Raw genomic sequence first — 27,457 nt, forward strand, 5'->3', positions numbered from 1 at the left:
GAGTGGACCACGCCAATGCAGACGGTCTCTCCAGGTATTTCCGCCTTAGTGATGAGGACTCCCAAGGGGTTGGATAGTTCTCCCCACTTTCAGCTGGGGGGGACGCGTGTTAGACCTGTCTGGCTTTTTGGCGAAGTCCCTCCTAATCTTTATTTATTTTGTCCCCTTTTTGCCCCTCATCTCCTTGTTAATTTTTTGTCTACTGACTTTTTGTAGGTGTTGGCCAGGGGGATAGGTGTTCTAACTCCCCCTCATGATCTTTTACCTCAGGCCCAGAGGCCTGTTCTGACAGGAAAGTTGGCACCACCTAAAATGGTGGCCGCCAACTGCCCCAACTGTCACATACAGAACTTGGCCATAAGCCTAACATAGGGCATTTCAGAACCTTCTGGTCCATTCTGGACCACTGAAAGGGCAGCCTATATAAGGCGGAATGCTGGACAGCCATTTTGTCTGTCAGTGAGGAGCAGCTAGAGTGAAGGCTGAGGTCTAGTGGGGGTAGGATTCTGAAGGGTGGTTTCCTCTACAAGAGTAGCCCTCTGTCAAGGTTTTCCCACCTCCTTTGTCCTGTTGTCCTAGCCAAGTTAGCTCATCCTGCTGATCCTGGACAGATAGGTGAAGGGGTTAATTCTAGTAGTCCTGGGAGCTGAGCTGAGAGTTCCCCTGTGCCCCTAGTCTGCCCAGTAAGGAGGAATAGGGGGTTAGTGCCAAGAGAGTACAATCTGGCCTTATCCTGAAGGAGCCCCTCTTCCCCTCCTCTTCGTTTTAGTGAAGAAAGGGAATATCTACATTGAACAACTGACAGCATTCCTTACCATTGACTGGTCCTGTGGCGTGTGGCCAACCCCTCTGCCTGCTGTGAGGAAGGTGTGAGGTGAACTGGGAGCGGGACCTCTTTTAACACCGATCGCGCTCTGTGCCAGCACCCGCCCGGGATCCACTGAGCCTGAGAAGCCTGGCGAGGCTTCCCTTTGTGAGCGGGACCCCGGGGGCGCCGATCGCGTTGGAGTCGCGTTGCCGGTAGCGACCTCGTCCTGAAGGAACTGGAGGAGTCACTGCGCACGCCCCGTCTGTTGCAGCTATCCCCGGAAGGAGGGGCCGAGAGGTGAGCAGGCCCGAGAGTGTAGCGTCTCTCCCTGGAGCGGGATCAGTGGGAGGCGACCTCGGCGAGAGCGCTTCCGCGCATGCCCGCCGGAGAAGCGGCTGCGGAGACCAGCGCTGAGGAGAGGCGCCGGAGGGTTCTGTGGCTGGCTGAGGAATCGGCTCGCTCCTTCCTGCTCGAGCGCCGCGTTGAGGAGCCGGCCTGGGCAGGGAGGAAGAGGTATAAGGCCCGGCAGGGATCTGGGGGTTTGTGGTGCCGCCCTGTTCGTTTCCAGCGCAAGTGCAGCGCAAAGGAGTCGGCCTGAGGCGGGAGAGAGCCTCTTCAGCCTTGGTTCCCCCGGGCCCTCGCGCCTGTTAACCCTATACATCTGGTGCAGAACTATCCAACAGCCACAGTCACAAGTAAGGAGAAAGCGTGGGGGATTGTCTTCCACAGGTTTTTATTGGATATAAATTAAGACTCTGACTCTGGGAGTACAGCGTCTATGAGGAATCCCTGTCCGGGTTCATTCTATTTACAACAGTCCTATAGAGAGGTGTCTGAAGTGGTGCTTGAACAATTTCTTCCTGAACAGGAATAGAGTGAGGACTGTAATGTTATCCCTGTAAAAGAAAATGTGTTCTAATCTGTTTTGAGTGCTGATCTGGCCAAAAATACAAAGTAATACAGTGATAAGAAAAGTTATACAGTAAACAGAGTACAGTAGAAGCCTAACTGAGCTAAAACAAGTGTCAGAGTTATCTACCAGTTTTGGTTAAGAGATCTATCTATTCTATAAATGCTGGTGGTCATTAGGATTTAGAATTGGGAAGTACTTCTGCTTTATTCCACACAAACTGCAGTGTAATTGAATTGTGTATCCTAGAGTAAAATGTGTGAGAATACTGACAAGTGAATTGATTAATTGCTTAGCCGTTTAGTAATATAATTGCTGATACTAAAGTGACCTGAAATGTTCTGAGCTATTTGTATTTGAGAACAGAGAGTATATTATTTTTATATAAAGCAGTACGTATTTTCACACAATTTTGGTGTAGTGTTTTTCTTTTTGAGTGCTATTGCGTGGAATTACTTTTGGGTGGTCTGCAACCTTTACATTGTGCCTCTGATATGCTAGTCTTGCCCTAGGCCAGGCTACCTAATTCCAACACCCAGGCATCGCTTCTCCGTGGACTCAGCCCCCAGTGCACAGACTCCGGGTCACGGGCAGGTCTTCAGTAAGGGATCGTAGGAAGTCTGGTCTCGGCTCTCCGCAGCTCAGCGGTCAGGCCTCTCCTCTCGGCGCTGCTCTTGCGGTTGTTTCAGCAGGCCCGGAGCATCTCAAATCACACCGCCGCCACCATGGAGCATTTCTCTGCCGTTTTTATCATCAGATGCAGGTTAGTGGACTGGATTGGCTTGATGTGGCGCCGATGGCGAGGCGCTCTCCTACGTGGCCATCTTGCTTTGCGGCAAGCTCCGCCCCCAGAAATGGAGTGTTAAAAGCTTAACATGTCAAACACATTCGTACAGATGTCGCACAACATGATATTTTCACAGAACAAACAATCGTTTACAGTGGGAAATTGAGGTTTTGGGGGTTTATTCAATGAATAGATATTTGCAACTTTGATGGCAGCTCCCTTCACTTCTCCAGGTTTGTGGCTATATTATTTAAAATGGTCTGAATTGTCATACTTTCTAGTAAACTTGAACGATTTGGGAATGGTTCCTTCTGTGCTATGAATGTGAATAGTTCTTTGAACAACAGTAATCCACTTTTCTGTTTTCTTTCCTACCAAAACCACGTTTAAACACATTTTTACATTATGTGGATTGAGCTATTGACATTGCTGTTGCAATGCGAAATTCGGGTGCAAAGATCATCCCTCACAATCTGGCACTGAGTGGGCCCACTTGTGATGTTGCCTTCCAACTGGCACGGTTGTGGAATTAAGAGTGAGCTTTTAAAACCCTTCGAAAACCCTTCAGCGTCTGGATAACCTCCTGGATGACAAGCAGCACTCTACAAATCCACCTAACATCACATTAGCACAAGTGAACTCCTTCCCGCCAGACTAAATTTGGTCAGGCTTCGAGACATTCTGAACTTGCAGCACTGGTAACGATGGACAACCAAATATTGTTCACAGCTGGACATGTGGGGTAGCATTGCTAAATCATGTCTTGCGCCATGATCCCCCATAGGGCTGCTATATTATTATTGAGATTCAGCTAAACAATTTCAAACTCTCCCTTTAGAAAGGTCTTCCCATATTTGGTTTTCTGGGTGTTCAAGTTCAGGAGTTCTTGCAGGTACATCCCACACTAGTACCATACAAATAAAATCTGGTCTCGAGGACTCAAAGGTTTTCTATGCAATCCGTCTAATCTACTCCAGAAACACTGAATAGGTTGCTCTCTGTCCCTTCACCAGTATATAGGAGTGCCTCCCAGGGAGCAAAAGCCTAGATACAGAATCAGACCACCACCCTGCAAAAGCCTAGATACAGAATCAGACCACCACCCTGCAAAAGCCTAGATACAGAATCAGACCACCACCCTGTGTTATCAACTTTCAGCTGAGCACATTTAGCGGTTGGGATGGTGTATTTGATGAGCACATTCAAAAAATTATGTTCATTTGTTTAAGGGACGCCTTGCAAATTACTTAGTTTGCTACCCGGTTCAACTCTTACCTCCAAGTTAACCATGACAAAGTTGTGGGCTAGTTCCGAGATATCCTGGGATTCTGCAAATTTAGGTTTCAGTGCTAAGAGAAAAAGAATGAGAGCACACATGAAAGACTAACCAAGTTTGCATTCAGGAATTGGTCACTACCAGATTAACAATGCACTGCAAGCTTTGAAGTATTAGAAGGGTATCAAAAGGGTGCACAATTGCAGCAAGAGCAAGGAACTTCTTGGTTACTGCACTCTTACTCCAAGCAGCTCTAACACTACCTAACTTGTTGGTAGAGCAGACACTTACCTCTTATAGTCGACCGGAAGTACCTTTCTGTATGGTGATTTTTTTTAAGCAAGCTATTTCATAGGAAGTGTTGGTTTTCAAAACGTAAAAATATGCAAGCGTGGATAAAAGTCATGCCACCTCCCAAATGAAGCAGACAGAAGTCAAAAAGATGCTTGAAAACTGAGGCAACACTGCAGACTTCCTAAGTTAAAAAGAATTCACCTTCAGATACCAAAAGGTGGTGCTTGTCACCAGCAATGGAGTTCAAATCAATGTCTGGCGCACTCAATCATTTTATACAGTAGTATACTACATGTAGATGATTCCTACCTGCTGCCTTTGTTCAAACGTTATGAGCTTACACTTTACTAACCACAGCAAATAGATAGACCTCCCACTACTAAGTGTAAGCTGAAGCAGCTTTTTCTTTTTTCATCTCAGCAAGTGTGGCGTAGATACCTAGTTAATCATGTCTTGATGAACATGTTATTTACCGTCAGTAATGCGCTTTCTGGTAGAGACTATCTAGCCGCAGATTCATCACCTTTTAAATAATACCTAAGTATCAGACTGGATTCGGAAACTTTTTTGCAGTACCTCTGCACACCATAAGGTAATGCCTTGCCCCTACACACTGATGCATTTCCGCTCCGGAAGGGGCGTGTTCGGCCTATATAAGAGCCACTCCAGCATGCTGACATCAGTTGCTTTCGAGACGGTGTGCATCCCCAGAAGCAGTGTGTCGGAAAGTGTACTTTTTGTATGGTCAACCCCCACTTTTTGCTCCAATTCAGATGGTTAAAACTCTGAAAGTGCATTGGAGCCTGCTACCCAGAGCCCAATGCACTCTTTCATAAACAGATATATGTGAATTGGTAACCCCAATTGGTAAGGACTTAAACCCCCTTATAAGTCCCCAGTATATGGTACCAGTGGTACCCAGGGGATGGGTGCTAAAGGGATCACCAGGGCCTGAAGCACTGTTCATGCCACCCTGAGTAACCCAAGTAAACTGATGACAGCAGGCCTGTCATTGAAGACTGCAGGAGCAGTGGAAACTGCTCAAACTCGACTTTGCCCTCACCATGTTTGTCAAAGTCAATGCACTCTTTTTAATATATGCCAGTCACCCCCATGTAAGGCCTCCTGAGTGCAGGGTGCATAATGTTAAAGGTGAGGATAGATCAGTGCAAGGTTATATGTCCCTATAATGGCTTTTACCATTAAATGCTACTCCAAGTGATAGGTGATCCAAACAATAACATAGGTTGGCACCCGAGCGAACTCTAAGTCACCAGCTCCATTATGGTACTGCCAAAATAGGTCTAGTTTGGTATCAAACATTCCTGGGTACCCCTTAGATGAATCTTGTGAAGAGGAGGATGTGGCATGCACCCAGGTAGCTACCTTGGAGGTTGCCCACCTGGTTGACCCAGCCTTCCTGTGCTCTGGCTGCCAGCCTGCAGTCACTGCCACCAAGACATGAATCTTGACCTTCTGAAATGAGGTGTGAAGTCTCCCAGGAGTCAGAAACAATGGCCTAGACAGGAAGATCGTCACACCACCATCACTGGCAGAATACCTAATGAAGTGCCACATCAAGGCGGTGAGCTTCAAAGCCTTTCACTGGCTGTGATATGCAACCAAGCTGCCTCCCAAAGGAGAAAACAGCCTTCCTCCACCCCCTCCCCCCCTAACCCCCCCCAAGCACATTTGCTCCTGGACAGGTGGGTAATTAGGTATTCAGGAAGTGTACACCCGCTAAAGGCTGGCCACACTCTAGGGTGGGCTACCTGGTCTGTACAGCTGAGGAACATTTAAGTAGATTAGGTAGGCAGAAGGACAAGTTTTCAAGTTATTAAGATAGATTTATTAAGTTACACAGCAGAGCAGAACACCTCACAGCTGACCACACCATCTACAGCCAAGGCTGGAATCTTCACATACTAGATAGAACACTCTTCGGTACTACGGGAGATTGTTAAGATAGGAACACTAAGAAAGGACTACGACACCAAGTAGCCATATTGAAGTAAGTATAAATATACAACATATCTTCTCCCTTTACAGATAAAACAAAAATGGAAGACTCAAACACATAGTAAGAGTTAAAGACTCAAACCGTAGTAAGAGTTAAAGCATGGAGAAACACGAAGGAGAAAACAACACGTATGAGCTCAGCGACCTCATGGACTTCCAGAACACGAAGGAAGAGAATCAGGATCAACATGAGAATGATGAAGATCATGATGACCACCTTCTCCCCTTCGATTGACAAAACATGAAGAGCCAGTCTACTCTCTATATAATCCATAATTGTGGCCAGCAAAAACGGGAATAGACCGTTAACTTTCTACAATCAGTGTTTGTTCATCCGTCACGGCTTCCCGCTCATATCTTCACATACTAGATAGAACACTCTTAGGTACTATGGGAGATTGGTAAGATAGGAACGCTAAGAAAGGACTACCGACACCAAGTAGCCATATTGAAGTAAGTATAAATATACAACAGAACACTTCTGCCATTTTTAAAAGTGATAGAATAAAGGGTTCTGTGTAGACCTTGTGACACTCTCCACCCACCCCAATGTGGTCACCTCAATGGTGGATAAGCTGCATTTGCCACTTGCACCCACACCCCTAAATCTAGGATTTAAGGCCTACCCCTGACACCAGAATCTCAGTTCTGATCTGAATTGCAACAAAGGACACAAGAGGCTGAATCTGCTACAGCAAGAGCTGCACAAGCCAAAAGTGTTATACTCTGCACCTGTGGCAACCTTCATGGAGCCACATGATTGTGGCTCGTCCTGGACCAAAGCTTGGTTACCCCAGACAGAGGGACCCTTTTGAGAGCCAATGGCAACTCCAGATCACTGGACTAGTGTCACCAGTCCCTTGCACACCGCAGGTAAAAACAATGTCCCGGAACCGAAGAGTCGCTGGATATCGGGCCCTCCGAGGGAATAGCCGAAAAACAGATGGTCCAGTGCATTGTGGTAAACATAGTCCTGACCTCCAGCAAGGTTCAGGCGGCTAACGTTTTCCCAGGAGCTCCATACACAGAAACAACTTTCTGCTCTGCTAGGCTTGTTGGTCGCCAGTCCAGCAACCACCACCACCACCACCACCACCACCACCTTTACTCAATGCTGCACCTCGAGGGAACTCTGCAAAACCTTCACCCAAACATCAGCAGTCGCTTCATAGTTGGCTTTCTGCACCCAGTTACTCACCAGAACCATGTAAGCAGTAAAACCAGCTCCACAGTGGCTCCTGCTTCAGCACCATGGACAGCCAGGACAACTCTGCACCAGGGCTTCTCGAGCCAGGTAAAATCTAACACTTTTAAGGCTTGGTCCTGGGACCAACATCACTTGTACCCTCATTGGGTTCCACGCAACTCAACCTCCCAAATGATCGATGGTCACTAGTACTTGACTGCAATTAAAACATTTAGCAGTACTGTTTTGCATGGATTTAATTTTGCTTCTAAAATTCCATACCTCCGGTTATACTTATCCGATTGACTACATTTTGGTGTCTAAATTTATACAAGTATGCTTTATATTTATAAATTGGTGTTGGATTTGTTTTGAGTCGTGTCAATTACTTATCGCCCAGGTTGGCACTCTGAAATGCTTACCATATGTTCCTCTAGTAAAGCCTGAACGCTCTTTGCCACTCTACCCAGCCTAACCAGGATCACCACATGGGACTCCACCTTAATATACAGAGCCCCAAAGCAAATTGGTAGACAGTGTACAGATTCCTAGACTTTGGATCCTTTTAATGGATGGAGTCCAAACACAGAACGGGGAGGTTTGGAGGGTCAGTGAGGATTCTGCAGGTAGAGTCTCTACCAGAGACAGTGAAGGTAAGAAACCGATTGAGACTTCTAGTGCACAGATTCCTCACCTTTTGAATAGACACCAAGGCAGTCTCCATTTGGAGGTGGGTCTTTGAGAGGAACCCAAACAAGAAAGTCCTGCAGAACAAAGCGGGCAAAATTCCCTATCCCGGCAAAGCTGAATGTCCAGACGATTGTCTTTTGTAATAGTATAGCGGGACGCACATGTAGCGGTCTTGCATTGGTCTAATAAAGGATCTTTTTGTGCTGAAGAGGCGATAGCAGCTTTAGCCCTGGTTGAATCAGCATGCAGTCCTTGGGGAGGCTGCTTTTTCGCCACTGCGTATTAAATCTTCATGCAGAGCGTGATCCAGCAGGAGGTTTTTTTTTATGAACTGCCTAGCTTTTTCACTGCAGATAACCCCAGAAAAAGCTGATCGACCATCTGGTGGTCTTTGGTACAACCTATGTTATTATACTTATTGAAACATCAATTACAGCTCATAACTTGACCAGTACCACGATGATTTATTTAATTTCGATACAGTGCTTTTCGATCACATAACAGCAGTAAAACAATGGGTTACTCTCGCTAACATATGACACAGCAGGTGCAGTGCATTTACGTTGGTGTCTCGGTCCTGTAACCTTGTGGCCATCTGCGTACGCTTGGGGCACAGCCCTCTCAAAGGCGTGTCCCTTTACTTGGAGCTTATATAGATCACTGTGCGCCATTCTTCCCTGGTTACCCTATATCTGGTTTGTTACTCAGTCATCCTCTGCAGTCCCCTTATGGCAGTGTGATGGTTTGACAGACGTGGAATGGCGTCAAAACGTTTGCCAGTAAGGATGCCAGAGTTCACCCAACCAGTTTGTCTGGTAGGAAGGTAATATAAGGTGAATTAACAGAAAGAGCCTGCAGCCCACTCATTCACCATGCTAAGGTAATGGCATTGAGGAACACACTCTTGATGGTGTGGAACCATAAAGGACAGCTGTGAAGCAACTCGAACAGAATGCACATCAGATAAGTCAGGACCAGATTAAGATCCCACTGGAGCATCACGAAAGGGAAAATATGCTGTAGCTCTTCCAAAAAATGCATCATAACTGCTAATTTAAACAGGGACGGCTTATCTGGCAACCGTAAGAGGAACAAAATAGAACCTTTAACTGTGACCAAAGCCAAGCCTTGCCAGGCAAGAGAGAGAACAAGCAGCAGCAGAACCTAGAATTAAGGGAGACAATCTGGCGCGTACCGCACCAAACCACAATTTTGTCCCAACAACAGATGTATACAGTTTTTGTCAGGATGCCTGGCTGCCAGAATGACATCCAGAGGGAGGTCGAAGGTGTTCAGCGGTCACCGCTCAATCTACAAGCATGAATGTGGAGATTGCGATGGGTCAGGTACATAACTTGGTCATGTTGCCGCAACAGCAGGTCCTCCTCGAAGGGCATATGCTGAAGCACAGGAGTTCTAGATACCATACTCTCCTTGCCCAATACAGAGCCACTAGGATGACATTAGGGCCCAGTCTGACATGATGATCTTTAGAACTCGGGGCAGATGTGGCATTAGCTGAAAGGCATATAATGGAAAAGAACTCCTAGGCAACTGAACAGTTTAAAATATCACTCAATATGATTAAGTTTAATGTAAAAGATCAGAAAAATGCTGAGATATATTTCAAATTATTTAGTAATCAAATGTTAAAATCTTAATTCTTTAAAAATATCAAAACAATTATTCAAAAACTAATTTCTGTTCATGAAAATACATAGAAAAACAAAAACGTGGCAATGGTAAGTCTTCAAGACTTAACCATTACCACGTTAAATAATTTAAAATCTGAGCATTTTTTGATCTGTTACATTAAACTTAATATTGAGTGATATTTTAAACTGTTCAGTTGCCCTGGAGTTATTTTCCATTATATATCTACCCTGTCCTAGGAATTGTCTTACCAATTTTTCAGGGGGTCCTTGTTTTTTCACATCTATCTGTCAGACGAAAGGCATACAGAAGTACAGAGTTCCACTCGATTTGGAATCAGTCTTCAAGCGAGAAACTTCCACCTGCAGAAGTGTGGACTTTGCGAGTTTGCTGCAGTGGTGAACAGCTCTAGCCAAAATTCTCCTCATTTGAGGAAGAGACCTTGGACCACCGTTGGGTGTAACAGCCACTCATGATCCTCGCTTCTCTAAGCACCAACGGCTGAGCTCATCCCCCAGTAATTCAACGATACTGCCAGGAAAATTCCTTGGTGGTCCAGCCATTTCCAGAGGTGAAGGCCTCGTGGCACATGGTCCTTGACCCCACCCCGCCCTTCTTGTTGCAGTAACAATTGGCAGTATGGCCTGTGAGCACATCTCCCAGCCTCCCTTTGTGTAATGGACGTCAGGAAGGTTTTCAGCTCCCAGCAGATGGCCCTCAGCTCCAGAAGATTGTGTGTCGAGGTATCAGGCCTCAATCGCCCTACGCAACACCACTACGTATGACGCACCCTCCTCCGTAGCCAAGGTAGGCGGGGATAGCATGCCAAGGTCTGGGGAGGTTTCCAGGCCCCTGCCTTCACCCAACTCATCTCTCCAGTCCGGTTCTTCCAACTGGTCTGACAGAGGGTCTACAGACCCCTCCTAATCCTCCTCTGGTAGCCATTCAGGGTGACAGGGAACACCAGGGGAAAACCTTGGTACAAAAGTACCAGTCAGCACCGGTCAGCACCGGTCCGGACGTCGGTCAACGCAGGTTCGGCTCGGTGTCCACCTTGAGGGGGAGGCTGGGGGTTGACGTCAGCTGGGGACACAACAGACATTGGAGGTCGTATCACTGGATACGTAGGTGGTGTCACAAGGTGGACCAGCGCCGATCCGGATCCAGGCCTGGATCCCTGTGGGCCCTGCGGCACTGGAACCGAAGCCGCCAGCATCGAAGGCCTACAGCCCCCAGCCGAGTCCGCAGGGCCTGAAGTCGCGCCAGAGGAGTTGGGCTGCCCAAAGATCAACCGATCAAATGGAGTGCTTCGTAAAAACTACGAAGTAGGGCTGGGGTCGCCCCGGTACTGGGAAGGAAGGGAGGGAGGTTTGGAGTCAACCCAACAGGCTCCGCGGGTAGAGTCGGACGATTACCTTACTCTACCCAGGTCCCGTCACCCAAAGGATGGTGCTTCTTAGCCTTCTTTTTGTGCTTCGCCTTACCGGAAGACTTCGACAAGGAATGGTGGTGATGACTCCGCGACCTCCCTCTCAACCACAACCTGGAGCGGCGCGGACTGCCGGGCCTCATGAAGCTTTCGGGATGGCTCCCGAAAAGACTTTGGGTTCATGGCACGGCAGTCAGAGCACGACTTCGGGGCGTGGTCACGCTCCAAACACCCAAAGGTTCACACGGTGTGGGTCCATTACCAACATCAATTTGCGACAGGAGTCGTAAGCCTTGAAGTCGGTTCGAGGAAGGGACAACCCTGGGCGCACCAGGACTTGTGAGGACTCGAAAAGACGTCGACAAAAAGAGACAAAAAGTGACTCTCTGTACCGCTCTTTGCGGATCTGCGTTGGCTGGCGCGGAAAAAGAAAGAACTGACGTCAGCGAGCAGGGACGGCATCTAAGTAGATACCGCAACGTCATTCCGGCGACCACAATGCCAACGACGAACGCGGAGTCGACCGACGCCACCTACCGACGCACATGGGTACTGCTAAGAAAATTCTCCAGATCCAGTCGGACGCCTGGGGGTAATTCTAAGGTGAGGAATCCAAAACCAATTGTCTTTCAGATATATTTCAAAAGCGATTTAACAAATAAAGGTTTCCTAAATATTAGTTACAAAAACACAGTCTCATTGGTTGTAGAAGTTCTATTAACTTCCATGGTGCAATACATTTGTAGACTAGATTTACAACATGAACTTTATCTCTGCCGAAATTCGACACCACATTATATTGAAGCCAAGCAACAGGGCTGAAAGCAATACAGTAATTTTGCTAGGTCTTCATGTACCACATCCCAGCAAAGCTGAAGCACTTGAGAGCAATTTTTGTTTTCTTTTAAAATAGTCAATCCTGCTGGGAAAAGGAAGGTCCCACTGGAAAGTGCTGTATTAAAAAAATTACAAAAAAATTACAAAAAAAAAAAAACACTTGTGGACACGGTAGGCTTCTGCTGGCCATCAAGAAATACATTTATATGTGGTTACACAAGAAACAAAGCACAGCACTGCAATTTGCCTTCTATGGTCATCAAAACACACAACACACGACGTAACGCCCGACATGTGATATGTTCTCCTTGTAACTGTTTTGGAGTTTGTGCCATTGGCAAATTTATTTTTTGAGTACGGCACATGCAAGGAGTTGTGTGCGTTTTAACTGTGGCTTTTATTTCAGCTAATTTCATTATTTTTTATGATGCAATTAATTAACAACTCATGTTGGGCACAGCCTAAGTCAGGTGCAGCACTTGCCCATAAGCCAGACCTTGCATCCAACCTGCTCACAGCCTTTGTCCATAGTGGTTGGGTGCAAGCCCTGATTCCAACCTGCCAAAGGCCTCGAACCACCGCTGTGCAAGGTCTCTGGTTGTGCATACTATGGGTTGGGGGCAGGACATGTCCTTTGACTGATGCACAAGGGTTGGCCCATAGTGCTTGGTCTTAGGCCAAGCCCTTTTTTGGGGGGGATTTGCAACGATTTGTAAATCCAAAGCCCCACCCTAAAGCTTGCCTTCGGATTAAAGTGTGATTTCTGCCTTGCGATTCTCCAACTCCTAAAAATGGCAGCTAGGTACCGTTTTAGGGCAGTGGATTTGTGACTTGGAAATTTGACCGGCGAATCCTGTAATTGTTTTGCTTTTTAAAAAAAAATTTAACCAAAGGAGACCACTCGGAGTCCCTCCCTCTCACACCTCCCCCAGCCCAAAAACAATTTTCCTCCCACCCCCACTGTAGTCTGGAGGTTAGGATTTGCCTATATTCCCCCCTTATGAGCCCTATTTACGGGTGTGTATTGTACTAAGAGTCCTGTAATGGCTGCTGCAAGAGAACTCTTGTGGCAGCCAAACCGATCTCTCGGATGTGCAGAACCAACTCTGGAACTGTTAATCTAAAAGGTTCAACAGAATAAAATGCTTCCTCGTTCAGTCAGCTTCTTTGATTTATTTTTTTAATTTCCTGACTGGCAAATTAATTGCTAGTCGCCAATGGCTGAGCTATACAAAGTGTTAACCCTTTAGAACCCACACAGCAACTTTTTAAAATGCTAATATCTTTAAAACTTCTGAACTGATTTACAATAAACCAACAAAAGCAAGCTTAGTGAGTAAAGTTCTACTTTCATGTCAAATGTGGTGTAAATCCATTCAGCTGTTTAGGCTGTGGATGTGAGCAACTTTTAATTTGTCAGGTCAATTGGCAAAACTCTTCATCCCCCCACAGCCCCAACATATTTCTCCCGTGGACGGTCTTTCTTGCAACATGGCATGCCGAAACTTAGCTAAGATAATAAAATAGCCACATTTCGATAAAATCCATTCATAGGCTATAAAGTTAGACACATTTAAAAAAAATGCATTTTTATTGGGATGTGCAGCTGAACCATTACTACAGTGGTGACTGCAACTGTAAATTAAATTTGTCAAGCATGCGGTTGTGGAGCCAATCAGCGAGAAGCGGTGTGCTTTTGCGGTCTGCAGCTGATGAGCTCTAAATTATTAGGTGGAAAGTGGTTGATCGTGGGTGCAAATAGAGGCAGACTGTAGTTTATGTTATCTTTGGTACGTGTATTGCTTTAATTCATTCTAGTGTTAGTATCGCTTTAATTTAATGTACTCATTTGAATGTGCTTACTATTCTGTAGTGTATATGGGAGTTGGTTTGGAATGTGGTCTGGAATGTAACTGGACAGTTTGTCCTGCTTGCTGACCTGATCAGATGTGCTCTTATTTACCAGTGGAATAAATCCACTTTTCAAGTTTTTTTTGGATCTTCACTTCTTTAAATACTACACAGGCCTTGTGTCCTTCTCAACAGGAAGGTATTTCCGGGTATGTGATGCAAGCATTAAAAAACAAAACTAAGAAAGATTTATTTTACATTTTTGCCAAGGTCTATAACCCGAAGCGTCATCATTCTACCTTCCCCACCACTGAAGCAAAAGAAAACATGTAATTTGAGAAAATATTTTGAAAGTTAGCTTGGTCTACATCTTTCAGCTCACTGGGTCCCTCTTTTAGGTTCCTTGGTAATCAGTTGTAGTTTTTGAGCAACAGGAGGAAAGGAGAGTTACTGTCAACAGTCCTCTTTGACCGGAGTGCAGATTCTCAATGCAGAATATGCACCTCCTGCAGATGCCTCCAGAATGCAATGTACTTAGACAAGAACGTGTAGCCACTGTGTAGACAGTTTAAGCAAACGTACAGAACATTGATGAGCATATGGTGTTCTTCTACGGAAAACATTCTTCTAAAACCCTGTTATTTCGGATAACTAATAATTCTGCTCAAGTTTTTTAATCTGCTGGAAAACAACAAACCTCATCAGTCACACCCATGGTTTGTCAATATTTGGATTGTACATGTGCCCAGAACGTCCCAATCGTAGAACAAGATGTAAAAACACAATACAAACTAGGAGTGACAGTAATTGCTATTCCATGAAAATGCATTTACATCTGCTAACACGGGAGTAATAGCAAGAAGCTCTTTAGTTAGGTCAGGCTTAAAAACAGTCTAATTCACAAAACAGAACGTACAAATTTGCCATTGTGCCAATTCACGAAAAAGAGGCAACAAGGAATTGAACCTTTAAATAAAGTGTCTACGACTGTGTAGAATCATTTTTAATAATCAAATTATTCTTCTTTGGTCTTTTTCCTTTTTATATATCCATTTAGAAACCACTGCGCTTTGATAGAACTTATGTTTTGTGTATTGTTAGATACACTTGGGACACATTGCACTTTTATGTACTGTATGTTTTTGTTCATGTATGCACTGAACTGTATGACATATTTCAACAAAGTCTATACTATGAAGTAAAAAACATGAGAGAAATATACATAATTGTACGTACATTTCTTTTTGCCACCCTTGTCAATACTCAGTATTAATGTTCATCGCTATTGAGCTATATATTTAAATTCATATCATTTTGATTATACCACTGGAACCATTGTTTTTGATATAATTGTTGGCCCTGGTTCCTCTGTGAGTAGGGTTTCCCTTGTTTTTCGTTGAAGAATTCACGAAAAAGAGCACACATGCAAAAAACAGTACATGTGTGCAACTTGTGTTTCACACTGGCATCTGCCAAAAGTGCAAAAATGGTTTGCCATGTTGCAAGTGCAGATTTCCAGAGCAGCTCTACTTCAATGAGGGATACAATGATATCTGCACCTAAACCACATATGTTCCCCTAAAATAACCCTAAACAATCGAAGACCTGGAGAAAGTGTAGCGAACTGCAACACCCTTCCCTTATATAGAAAATAATAGAGACAGGGAATTATAATAAAAACCCGTAAGACAATTTTGAAAATAAATAAATGTCTTTCGAGAGAGAGAGATATATATCTATCTCATCCTAGTTACCATAGACAAAATGTGTTTTGTTTCGCTAATAACTTTGGCACCATTTGACGAATCCTCATGAAAGTTTCAAAACTAGTTTGCCACTAGGGCAGAGATTGCCACGGGCGATGGCGGACGCGTGATCAAGACGTTCCGTGCTAACGCCTTAAAAATCCGACAAATATCCTGCTGGTAAGGGCCTAGAAGGGACACGGAGGTGACCACACACGACCGGAAGCCTCCACAGCTGGAATCGAGAGGAACGTAGCCGCTGCAAGACGCGGCGGCTTGCACGACGGGTGAGAGGGCTCGGAACCTAGGGCGCTAGTCCCCGTCCTAAAGTTTCCACGTCGGCCGAGGTACGTGCTTAGACGTGCGGCAAGCCACGGTGAGGTCGGCCCGGTAAGGGGGCGGAGAGCCGCGGTAGGCAGGGAAGACATCGAGACCCCCCCTGCGGGAAGGTGAGCAGTAACATCACAACCTGCGTGGCCACATACCTGCTGGCAGAGCCCCCAGCTGGCCCATTTCTGATAAGACATTTTGGGGCCCTAAGATCCGGGATCTCAAAGTCCCTGCAGTTGCTCCTCGCACCGTGAGACCAGGCGGATGTCAGCCTGACGAGCCCCCATATAAGACGCCAAACACGTGGAGAGAGGCTTTGGAGCCCACTCGAGCCTGGATACTGGTGGCGACTTGGGACGCCCTCCCGGTGCGGTCGCTGCGGTGGCTAGGCGGTGTGCACCTTCGGCAGTGCATGCACAAGGGCGGTGAGTGGGGCCTACCTCCATATTCAGCAGTGGCGTGCGCTGTTGCGTACTAAGTGGCGTGACGGTGTTGGAAACTAGCGGTGCAGCTCTTGTGGAGTTTGCGGCCCAGGGAGGAAGGTTGGCCTATAACCTTTGCTCTGGAGCCGGCACTGGTGTTCCCGGACCGCGGAGGCTGAGTACTGGGAGTGCGGACGGCCTAATCCCTTCGAGATACTTCACGGAAACGTAGCGAAAGTGTGTGGAGGGTGCCACCCTGAGACCTGGGAGCAGAATGGGCAAGGGCGATAAAACCCAAACCAAGTTACTATTCGAGCAGCGACATGCTAGAGCCCCGGAGGTGCAGGTAATGGAGTCGGACCCAAAGGCGAGAGGAGCCGAAGGCACGTTCTACGCAGACATTAAAACGCTGTTGGTATCGATGGAAAAGGGCCTCCAATATTGCATAGCATCATTAGGCTCCAAAATAGATGCTCTATCTTATCGGATGAACCGTATGACCGAAAGAGTTGACAAGCATGCTGAGAGAATAGACATGGCGGAGAGGGGCATAACTGAGGTCGAAGAGGCACAAACGGAACAGGACACAGTCCAAAAGCAGCACGACAGGATACTGCAGGTCATACAAGACAAGTCGGAAGACTTGGAGGCCCGCTCTCGAAGATCGAACATACGAATCACGGGGGTGCCTGAGACCACACAAACAGGTAAAATCGAGCTCTTCGTCGAGAAGCTACTGCCAACGCTGCTGGGAGCGGAGGCGTTCTCGCCGATGTTCATAGTGGAACGAGCACACCGCACGCTGGGCCCACGCCTGAAACCGGGAGCACCCCGAGGCCAATCATAGCCAAGCTCCTAAATTACAGAGATAGACACGGCCTTGCGGATAGCCAGTGAGAAAGGGACACTGCAATACGAGGGTTCCGACATCTCTCTGTACCCTGACTTAACTGCGAAGGTGCAAGAAGAAAGCAGACACTTTGCCCCGTAGAAGAGACAACTCCATGACCTAGGCTTGGACTACGAAATGCTTTATCCAGAGAAACTGAGAATCAATCGACAAGGACACTTTCACATTTTCACGGATCCTAAAGACCTACACAAGGCATTGAAAGTATGGACAAAGGAACGCAGGACACCCTACGAGTCAGAATGGCGAGGAGGACACCGGCGGGCAGCTGGACAAACAGGACTAGAATGACTGCACTGACCAGTGAATTCGCTGCTTATGGAACACATGGCTGTTAGCGGCGTGCCTCACCGTAATCTTGGGACCTGGCGCTGCCGCATGGAACACTCCGACACACGTGTCTTTCCAGCCTACACCTCTGAGGGAAGTGATGAGGAATCCTGAGGTTTCGAGATATTGGTGAGACTGTTTTGATTAGCATGTTCCTACAGCCCTTAGAGCATGCACGCCAGGTTAGCTTTCATATGCGAGCAGAGACCCAGTGCAGCTCTGGTATTAGCCCGAACGTAAAGGGTTTTGATTGGGAGGTGCGCAGATCTGTAAGTTTGTTATAGTGACCTACAAGTGCCCTGATGGCTTGCACCGGCACCACCTTTTTTGGCGTTGTTGGCAGGGGCGGTACCTGCGTAGCCACTGCCGTCCCATCTGGTAACCTCAGCCCCCACGCTGTGTGCACTGTTGATCCCATTTCGGGATTTTTTGCGAGTACTTGGGAAGAATTGGGAGGGGGACGTTAACATGCTGGGCCAAGTTGGGGTTGGTCTGTTGTGGGAGGTGGGTGGTGGGGCTTTGAGGAGTTCAAAACAGGGATATTGCGTTTTGCAGAAGTTTGTACTGTTATGTTGGGGGAATTGCCTAATCTGACTTTGCACATTACCATATCTTACAAAGTTATACATATGCTCGCTTCCTAACCAACAGCAAGGCGTAATGGCTGACAACATCATACACGGGAGACCAATACACACACCTAGACTGACTGTCCTTACTTGGAATGTCCGCGGCCTGAACGACCACCGCAAGGTCAGAAAGGTCGTCAGCTATCTGCAGCGCCAGCATGTGGACGTAGCTTTGCTTCAGGAGACACACCTTCGGACACATAACCGCATGCTCCGTTGCAGAGGATTGGAGGGCAACATCTCAGTAGCTGGGTTCACCACTAGCGCTAGAGGGGTCTTAACGTGGGTTAACCCGAAATCCAAACTGCAGATCCATACGCTGGAAGCGGACCCTGATGGGAGGTTTGTCATATCTAGATGTCATGGCCCGTCATATCTAGATGTCATGGCCCAGCTACGGACTTTATAGTTGTCAATACATATGGCCCTAATTTTGACTCACCAGACTTCTACAAGACTCTCACGGTCAAGATTAGACGATTGGACCATGGGAATCAGCTATTGTGGGGAGGCGATTTCAACCTCACTATGGACCAGACATTAGACAGATCCTCGCCACCCTCCTACCCCCCCCCCCCCCCCCCCCCTGCCGGCCTGCGGCTGCTGCCTTAGAGCTGCAGAGCGAAATCACCTGCCTAGATCTGGGAGATGTATGGCGGTCCAAAAACCCGCATCAGGGAGGGTACACTTACTTCTCTGCATATCATAATATCCACACTAGGATAGATCACCTGCTGGCATCCTCCCCCTCCTAAACAGAGTGAGGGACTGCAGGGTCTTGCCTAGAACCCTGTCTGATCACTCACCGGTTCTTATGGAAATTCACATACCAGGCAAACTAATACCACCCTTTACCTGGAAGCTCCCACCAAACTCAATACTAGACCCAGTGTTTAAGGGAGAGCTGGCTCAGGCCATAGACTTGTTTTTTTGAGAAGAATATAGGCTCAGTTGAGAGCTTCCAAGTGGTGTGGGAGGCCTTTAAGTTTTATATTAGAGGAGTAGCGATGTCAAAGCACTCGGGCATACTTAAAGCAATCAGGAAGAAACTGGCAGACCTGGAGGGAAAGGAAAGCTAAAAGAATTGGAGCGCAGACAGTGCCTCTTCACAGACAACGCTGTGAGCGCTGAAATTAAGACACTACTAGCGGAGTATCACGAGGAGGCGGACAGAGAGATCTGCCACATGAGCAAATACTCCACGGCTCGGGTGTATGGTGAGAGGGAGCGACCGAGCGCAGTGTTGGCCAACCTTATCAAGGGGTCGCGGCGGCGCCAACACATTACTATGGTTCACACCGCTGCGGGACTTCCTACCACAGATGAGGGAGAAATTGCTGAGACTTTCAAATCTTACTACTCAGATTTGTATTCCTCGAAAGTGGAAGATATGGAAGAGAAAATAGTTGACTTCCTAAGTCATATAGATATCCCTTCACTGGCCGACCATGACAGGGAATTTCTTATGCAACCGATTGAGAAGGACGAGATTTTAGACGCGCTAGCCAGTATGAAATCGGGCAGTGCTCCAGGAGCTGGCGGGCTTCTACAAAACCTCCAAGGATCAACTGCTACCACACCTTTCGGCCCTCTTTGACGACATGTGTGGAGGGCATCTTGAAGCCGGGAAAGCCCCAAGAAGAGTGCAGTTCATATAGGCCCCTGTCGTTGCTTAATGTTGATACCAAGCTGTTCGCAAAGGTAATAGCCCCTCGTTTGGCCCTGCTTGTAGACTGACTGGTTGCCCCGGACCAGGCGGGGTTTGTCCCTGGCAGAAATCTAGTTTATAAGCTAAAGAAGTTAAGCACGGCGCACTGCTGTCGGTGAGATGTAAGGCTTGTTAGAGAATTGAAAGAGGTTAAACAATTTAAGGTGCTCCTTACAGGTAATGCAACTGTTCAGGTGCGTCCAATAGGTTTGTGGGGTTGAGTGCGCTACTGGGGTGTAAGCGCATCCCTGTGGTGGGCACACTTGTGTGGACCTGTGTGTGTAACAACAACACAGTATATTCCAAAAGATTCAGAGTTCCAAGAATTTAGAAAGTTTTCAAAGTTTAATTCGAATTTCCATTGGTATATATCATATTATCATCATATGAATTGGTTAACGTGTGTTGATATCATCATTAAACATGGGAGAAGCTCCAATGCATTTCGGACCAAACGTCCTTTTTCAAGGAGCACTGCAACAAAGAATACACGAAAAAACAAATTAATATAGTACCTTCCTATCATAGTCAACAAACAAGGTAACTGCACTTCAGTGTGCAAGTACGTGAAAACCTCATGCACCCCAGCGGGGGAAAGATAGGGTCGAGTAAAGAAAGAATTATCCGTGTGTTAAAAAAGAATTATCCGTGTGTTAAAAGAAATTGGCAAGCGGGTGAAAAGCGTGTCCAAAAGTTTAGAAATATGAGGTGAAGGTGAGTTCTAAATAACGTAGTTCCCAGGGTGGAACGGGTGATGTTTAATGCGAGTAGGTTAAGTAAAGTGAGAAGCGGCTCGCGGGAGCATGCAAAGTTCAACCGGAATGGCGCGGTGACTTTTAAAAGGGCAAAACTTACTTGGTGGAAGCAAAGGTTAGAACGCATCGGACTAAAAAGTGACAGTCTTCGCGGAGTGTAAGCGGAGTTATAACAAACTAGTGGCGAAGTGATAGAAATGAAAGAGGGGTTAGAGTGGAGGAGGTGTAAAACGTGGCCATCTTAGAATGGTGTGTAATAAAGAAAGTGAAGATATCTAAACATGCAGTTATAGAAAGCAACAGCAAAACAGGATATGGTGCATCAAGAGGTGCCCAATTGGGCATATTATAGGTAACAGCTTAATTCTGTACGGTCATTAAGACCAAAGGGTTTTTGAGATTGCAGTCTGTACATCCATGAGGTTTCACGTTGTAGAAGGGCTTTGTTGTTGTCTCTCCCTTCAGTCTTGGGGACGATTTCCAGCACTAGATATTTAAGTTGTGCCACATTGTGGTTAGCTTCGTTGAAGTGAATGGCGATGTTGGATTTCATGTTCTTGGTACGGATATTACTTATGTTCGTTGAGTCTAGTTTTAATCTTCCTACTGGTTTTTCCCACGTAGGTCTTGCCACATGGGCATTTTAGGAGGTAGATCAGATTTGCAGAATCACACGTGGCATCAACGTTAAGTTTGATATTGAAACCTCTCATGGGATGGCTGACAGTGTTCCCTTTAATTAAGTTATTGCAGTTACTGCAATGATGACATGGACGTGTGCCCGTATGGTGTGTTGAGGTCGGTTCGGTGTCACGTTTTGAAAGGATCTCCTTGAAGTTCATTGGTCTGGTATAAGCAAAGATAGGAGGGTCTTTGAATAGTTCACCAAAGTCTGGTTCAGGCGACAGTATTCGCCAATGTTTTAAAATAATCCTCTTGTATTTGTTGCTGGAGGTAGAATACCTTGAGACGAGTACCATTCTCGCACTGTTGGTTTTAGGTTTGTTCTGCAAAGCCTCCGTCCGAGGAATTGCTAAAGTTCGATCAATGGCTTCTTTGAGGATTGTTTCCGGATAATCTCTCACGGAATCTAGATGCCATGGATAGGATTTGGTTAGTTCTGGTGTCTGGGTCTGACACGATCCTGGTGACCCTTAACATCTGGCAGTAAGGTAAGTGTCTCTTGAGGGAGTTCTGATGAAAGCTGCTGAAGAGCAAGGCATTGTTGCGGTCGGTGTTCTCACGGAAGAGATCTGTTTGTATGCCATGGGGCGTGATTTTAATGAGAACATCCAAGAATGCAATTTCATTGGGGTTTAGGTTCGAAGTGAAGTCGATTCGGTCATCTTTAGAGTTGAGTTCAGTGAGGGCCAATTTCAAGTTCTCTTCAGTGTTCTTCCAAATAAAAAGCAAATCATCAATGTAACGAACATAAAGTTTAAGGTTGTCCGAAATGCATTGGAGCTTCTCCCATGTTTAATGATGATATCAACACACGTTAACCAATTCATATGATGATAATATGATATATACCAATGGAAATTCGAATTAAACTTTGAAAACTTTCTAAATTCTTGGAACTCTGAATCTTTTGGAATATACTGTGTTGTTGTTACACACACAGGTCCACACAAGTGTGCCCACCACAGGGATGCGCTTACACCCCAGTAGCGCACTCAACCCCACAAACCTATTGGACGCACCTGAACAGTTGCGTTACCTGTAAGGAGCACCTTAAATTGTTTAACCTCTTTCAATTCTCTAACAAGCCTTACATCTCACCGACAGCAGTGCGCCGTGCTTAACTTCTTTTGCTTATATTCAACCACTGTTCTCCTAGCAGGCAGCACGCACTCAACCAAAATGCAGTACGAAGAAATTTCAAAATCCACTGAAGCCCGAGCTGAAACCCTAGCCTTTGACACAGATGCAACAGAGAGAATATTCGCTCTTATCAACGAAGACCTCACTCAAACGGCATCCAACAAAACAAAGGAACAGTGCATCAAACAACTCCTATACCTTTCAAGACGCCGCATAAACCAGAAACTACATGCTAATACCCTGATAAAATATCACAAGGTGCTCCGCATCCCCCGTGGCCTACGGATTGCTTTAAAACCGTCGCTCTGCAAAAATTCGAAAACCTTCATTGAACGATGGAATGCTATTTTGAATAAGTGCAGTCTGGACCTAATTCTACTAATAGTGGAGGAACTATCAGGCATCCTAACTGAGCTCACCTATGAAATCACCACCATTGAAAATGAACTGAAGGATTTAATAACACCAGAGGAGTTAACCACCACACTTGAGGAAATTCAAGTCCAATTAGACAAACATACTAAAGAAATTAACGAACGCAAACTACGTAAATTTCGCCGGGACACCTTGGACTATAAACTTGGAGAGGTTTATACATGGGCGGATGTCTACGCCCAACGCCGCAGGAATAAACCGTATAATCCTAACACTGATACCTCTTCCTCTGAGAGTGATGGCACCAACCGTCCACCCAGGAGAACCCCCACTGAGACATCAACTTCAACACCTCCACCAAATGGAACTCCTTCAACGAGTCATGTTGATTTAACTACCTCGGAGCCTTTTTTAGAGGTAGGTCCAGACAAAACCGCAGACCCAGACGGGGCAAAAGGGCAGGCAAAAAACAACTCAGGTACCCAACAACCACCGAAGAACAACAAGAAAACCAGGAGAAATCGCTAGTCATCAACATCTCAGATGTCCGGTTGACTGATCATGAAACCAAAATTTTACAAAAGGGATTATCATTTGTGCCTACCAGCGACACCAACTTACTGGAACTGGACGTAAGCACGTTCAAACTCACGAGAAAGTTGAGATTGAGACATTTCTTTGAAAACATCGTAGATTCAGCAGTTGATCCTAAACCTGACCAACTCAAGGGCTTACAACCCTCAAGCACATTTATACCGCCTGTCAGCCACAAAAGTATAGATACGTTCGAGACCCTGGTAAAACAGGACATTTCCAAACTAAACCTCAGAAAAAAAAACCCGCAAGAATGTTACCAACAAAGACATGGATATCTTAAAGAATATCGCAAGGAACCCAGCCATTAAGTGTATAAAAGCCGACAAGGGAGGCGCCCTTGTCATTCTGAACACTGATTTATACAATCAACGCACAAAAGAACATGTCATGGACGCTAATGTCTATTTAGCACTCGATGGAAATCCAACCGGCGAATTCAAAAGGGAATTGTCCCTGATTATTGAAAAGGCTACCACTGATGGAATTATCGATGACCGAACGAGGAAATACCTCACCACAGAACACCCCCGCAGCCCTTCAATCACTATGCTGCCTAAAATCCACGAAAATCTGACGGACCCTCCGTTCCGCCCGATCGTATCTACCAGAGGTTCCATACATGAACCAACCGGTAAATTCATTGACCGGTACCTTCAGCCTATGGTATCATGTCTACCCAGCTACATCAAGGATACCACTGAACTACTCAATAAGTTATCCGATCTTCAACTTCTGGAAAATTAGAAACTTATTCTGTGTACTGCAGATGCAAGAAGCTTATATACTTCAATCCCCCATGAAGGCGGAATCAACGCTGTAGAACAGGCCTTACTTCAATCCAACACTGATGATTCCCTGAAACCCTTCATCCTTGAATTAATGATATATACCTTATATCCCAGTTACTTTAAATTTGAGGAGAAATGGTACCTGCAATTGTCCCGGGATGGCCATGGGCAATTGCGCAGCACCGACCTACGCTAATCTGTACATGGGGAACTTTGAACATAATCACATCTATCAAAACAGCACCTGGACGGACAACCTTAAACTTTATGTTCGTTACATTGATGATTTGCTTTTTATTTGGAAGAACACTGAAGAGAACTTGAAATTGGCCCTCACTGAACTCAACTCTAAAGATGACCGAATCGACTTCACTTGGAACCTAAACCACAATGAAATTGCATTCTTGGATGTTCTCATTAAAATCACGCCCCATGGCATACAAACAGATCTCTTCCGTAAGAACACCGACCGCAACAATGCCTTGCTCTTCAGCAGCTTTCATCAGAACTCCCTCAAGAGACACTTACCTTACAGCCAGATGTTAAGGGTCAAGTCAAGTCAAGTCAAGTCAAAGAATTAATATAGCGCACTACATACCCAGAGGGTCTCAAGGCGCTTAGGGAGGGGAGGTCACCAGGATCGTGTCAGACCCCGACACCAGAACCAACCAAATCCTATCCATGGCATCTAGATTCCGTGAGAGAGATTATCCGGAAACAATCCTCAAAGAAGCCGTTGATCGAACTTTAGCAATTCCTCAGACGGAGGCTTTGCAGAACAAACCTAAAACCAACAGTGAGAGAATGGTACTCGTCTCAAGGTATTCTACCTCCAGCAACAAATACAAGAGGATTATTTTAAAACATTGGCGAATACTGTCGTCTGAACCAGACTTTAGTGAACTATTCAAAGACCCTCCTATCTTTGCTTATACCAGACCAATGAACTTCAAGGAGATCCTTTCAAAACGTGACACCGAACCGACCTCAACACACCATACGGGCACACGTCCATGTCATCATTGCAGTAACTGCAATAACGTAATTAAAGGGAACACTGTCAGCCATCCCATGAGAGGTTTCAATATCAAACTTAACGTTGATGCCACGTGTGATTCTGCAAATCTGATCTACCTCCTAAAATGCCCATGTGGCAAGACCTACGTGGGAAAAACCAGTAGGAAGATTAAAACTAGACTCATTGAACATAAGTCTAATATCCGTACCAAGAACATGAAATCCAACATCGCCATTCACTTCAACGAAGCTAACCACAATGTGGCACAACTTAAATATCTAGTGCTGGAAATCGTCCCCAAGACTGAAGGGAGAGACAACAACAAAGCCCTTCTACAACGTGAAACATCATGGATGTACAGACTGCAATCTCAAAAACCCTTTGGTCTTAATGACCGTACAGAATTAAGCTGTTACCTATAATATGCCCAATTGGGCACCTCTTGATGCACCATATCCTGTTTTGCTGTTGCTTTCTATAACTGCATGTTTAGATATCTTCACTTTCTTTATTACACACCATTCTAAGATGGCCACGTTTTACACCTCCTCCACTCTAACCCCTCTTTCATTTCTATCACTTCGCCACTAGTTTGTTATAACTCCGCTTACACTCCGCGAAGACTGTCACTTTTTAATCCGATGCGTTCTAACCTTTGCTTCCACCAAGTAAGTTTTGCCCTTTTAAAAGTCACCGCGCCATTCCGGTTGAACTTTGCATGCTCCCGCGAGCCGCTTCTCACTTTACTTAACCTACTCGCATTAAACATCACCCGTTCCACCCTGGGAACTACGTTATTTAGAACTCCCCTTCACCTCATATTTCTAAACTTTTGGACACGCTTTTCACCCGCTTGCCAATTTCTTTTAACACACGGATAATTCTTTTTTAACACACGGATAATTCTTTCTTTACTCGACCCTATCTTTCCCCCGCTGGGGTGCATGAGGTTTTCACGTACTTGCACACTGAAGTGCAGTTACCTTGTTTGTTGACTATGATAGGAAGGTACTATATTCATTTATTTTTTCGTGTATTCTTTGTTGCAGTGCTCCTTGAAAAAGGACGGTTGGTCCGAAATGCATTGGAGCTTCTCCCATGTTTAATGAGGATATCAACACACGTTAACCAATTCATATGATGATAATATGATATATACCAATGGAAATTCGAATTAAACTTTGAAAACTTTCTAAATTCTTGGAACTCTGAATCTTTTGGAATATACTGTGTTGTTACACACACAGGTCCACACAAGTGTGCCCACCACAGGGATGCGCTTACACCCCAGTAGCGCACTCAACCCCAGAAATCTAGTTTATAACATACGTACGGTCTTGGGAGTGATCCAACAGGTCAGACCGGATAGGAAGGCACTGGCTGTCTTCCTCGATATGGAAAAAGCCTTTGACTCCGTGGAGTGGCCATTCATGCGTATGGTACTGCAGCGTATGGGCTTGGGACAGCCTTTTCTGCAAATGCTGTGAGCGCTGTACCATGGACCGAGAGCGAGGCTCCGCATAGGGGACCTAGTTACGGACCCATTTCCCATTAGTAGAGGTACCAGACAGGGATGCCCCCTCTCGCCCTGGTAGCTGAACCGCTAGCCTGCGCACTGAGGGAATACCACGGAAATTAAGGCATAGGCTTTCCGGGCTACAGGATTATTGTTCCGATGTACGCTGATGACACCTTGCTGTACATCCGTGACCCAGACAACAACCTATCATCAGTACTTCGGGAGGTGGTGAGATTTGGGGCGCCCTCAGGGCTACGGGTCAATTGGACCAAGTCGCTTGCCTTTCCGCTCACGCCACTCACACAACAAACACAAATGGAGTACCCTCTCCAATGGACCACAGATACGATTCGATATCTGGGGATACATATGCACACAGACTCGGAAATTCTCTTTAGAGCCAACTACGGCACTGCGATTAGTAGATTAGAGGATGATGTGGTGCAGTGGAGTAAACTTACTCTATCCCTGATGGGGCGCATATCTTTAATGAAAATGGTCGTGCTCCCGAGAATCTTGTTCCTGTTCATTACCTTACCAATAGTCCTCCCCAAATCATTTTTTGCACGACTACAACAGATGATGAAGCTAGCTTGGGCGGGCGGTCAGCCACGCGTCCGAAGGACGACACTTATTATGCGTTATGCACTGGGCGGGTTGGGAGCCCCGGACATGGAAGCGTACTACAGAGCAGCGCAGGCGTCGCATTTGCACACATGGCTACACGGGAACAGAAACATACCTCATGTTCGCATTCAGACCATTTT

The 27,457-nt window shown here is 46.0% G+C and overlaps 1 protein-coding gene across 1 annotated transcript in view; it reads right to left on the minus strand.

The window, feature by feature from the left end:
• Window positions 1-27,457, minus strand: part of TXNDC12 (thioredoxin domain containing 12) — a 115,324-nt gene that overhangs the window by 23,923 nt on the left and 63,944 nt on the right. The window contains exon 4 of the mRNA XM_086952437.1: window positions 3,781-3,854. Coding sequence (XP_086808563.1) covers window positions 3,781-3,854 — 74 coding nt within the window. The remainder of the gene's footprint in view (window positions 1-3,780; window positions 3,855-27,457) is intronic.

This window comes from Lissotriton vulgaris, chromosome 1_1 (assembly GCF_964263255.1).
Source record: "Lissotriton vulgaris chromosome 1_1, aLisVul1.2, whole genome shotgun sequence".
NCBI classification, from domain to species: Eukaryota; Metazoa; Chordata; class Amphibia; order Caudata; family Salamandridae; genus Lissotriton; species Lissotriton vulgaris.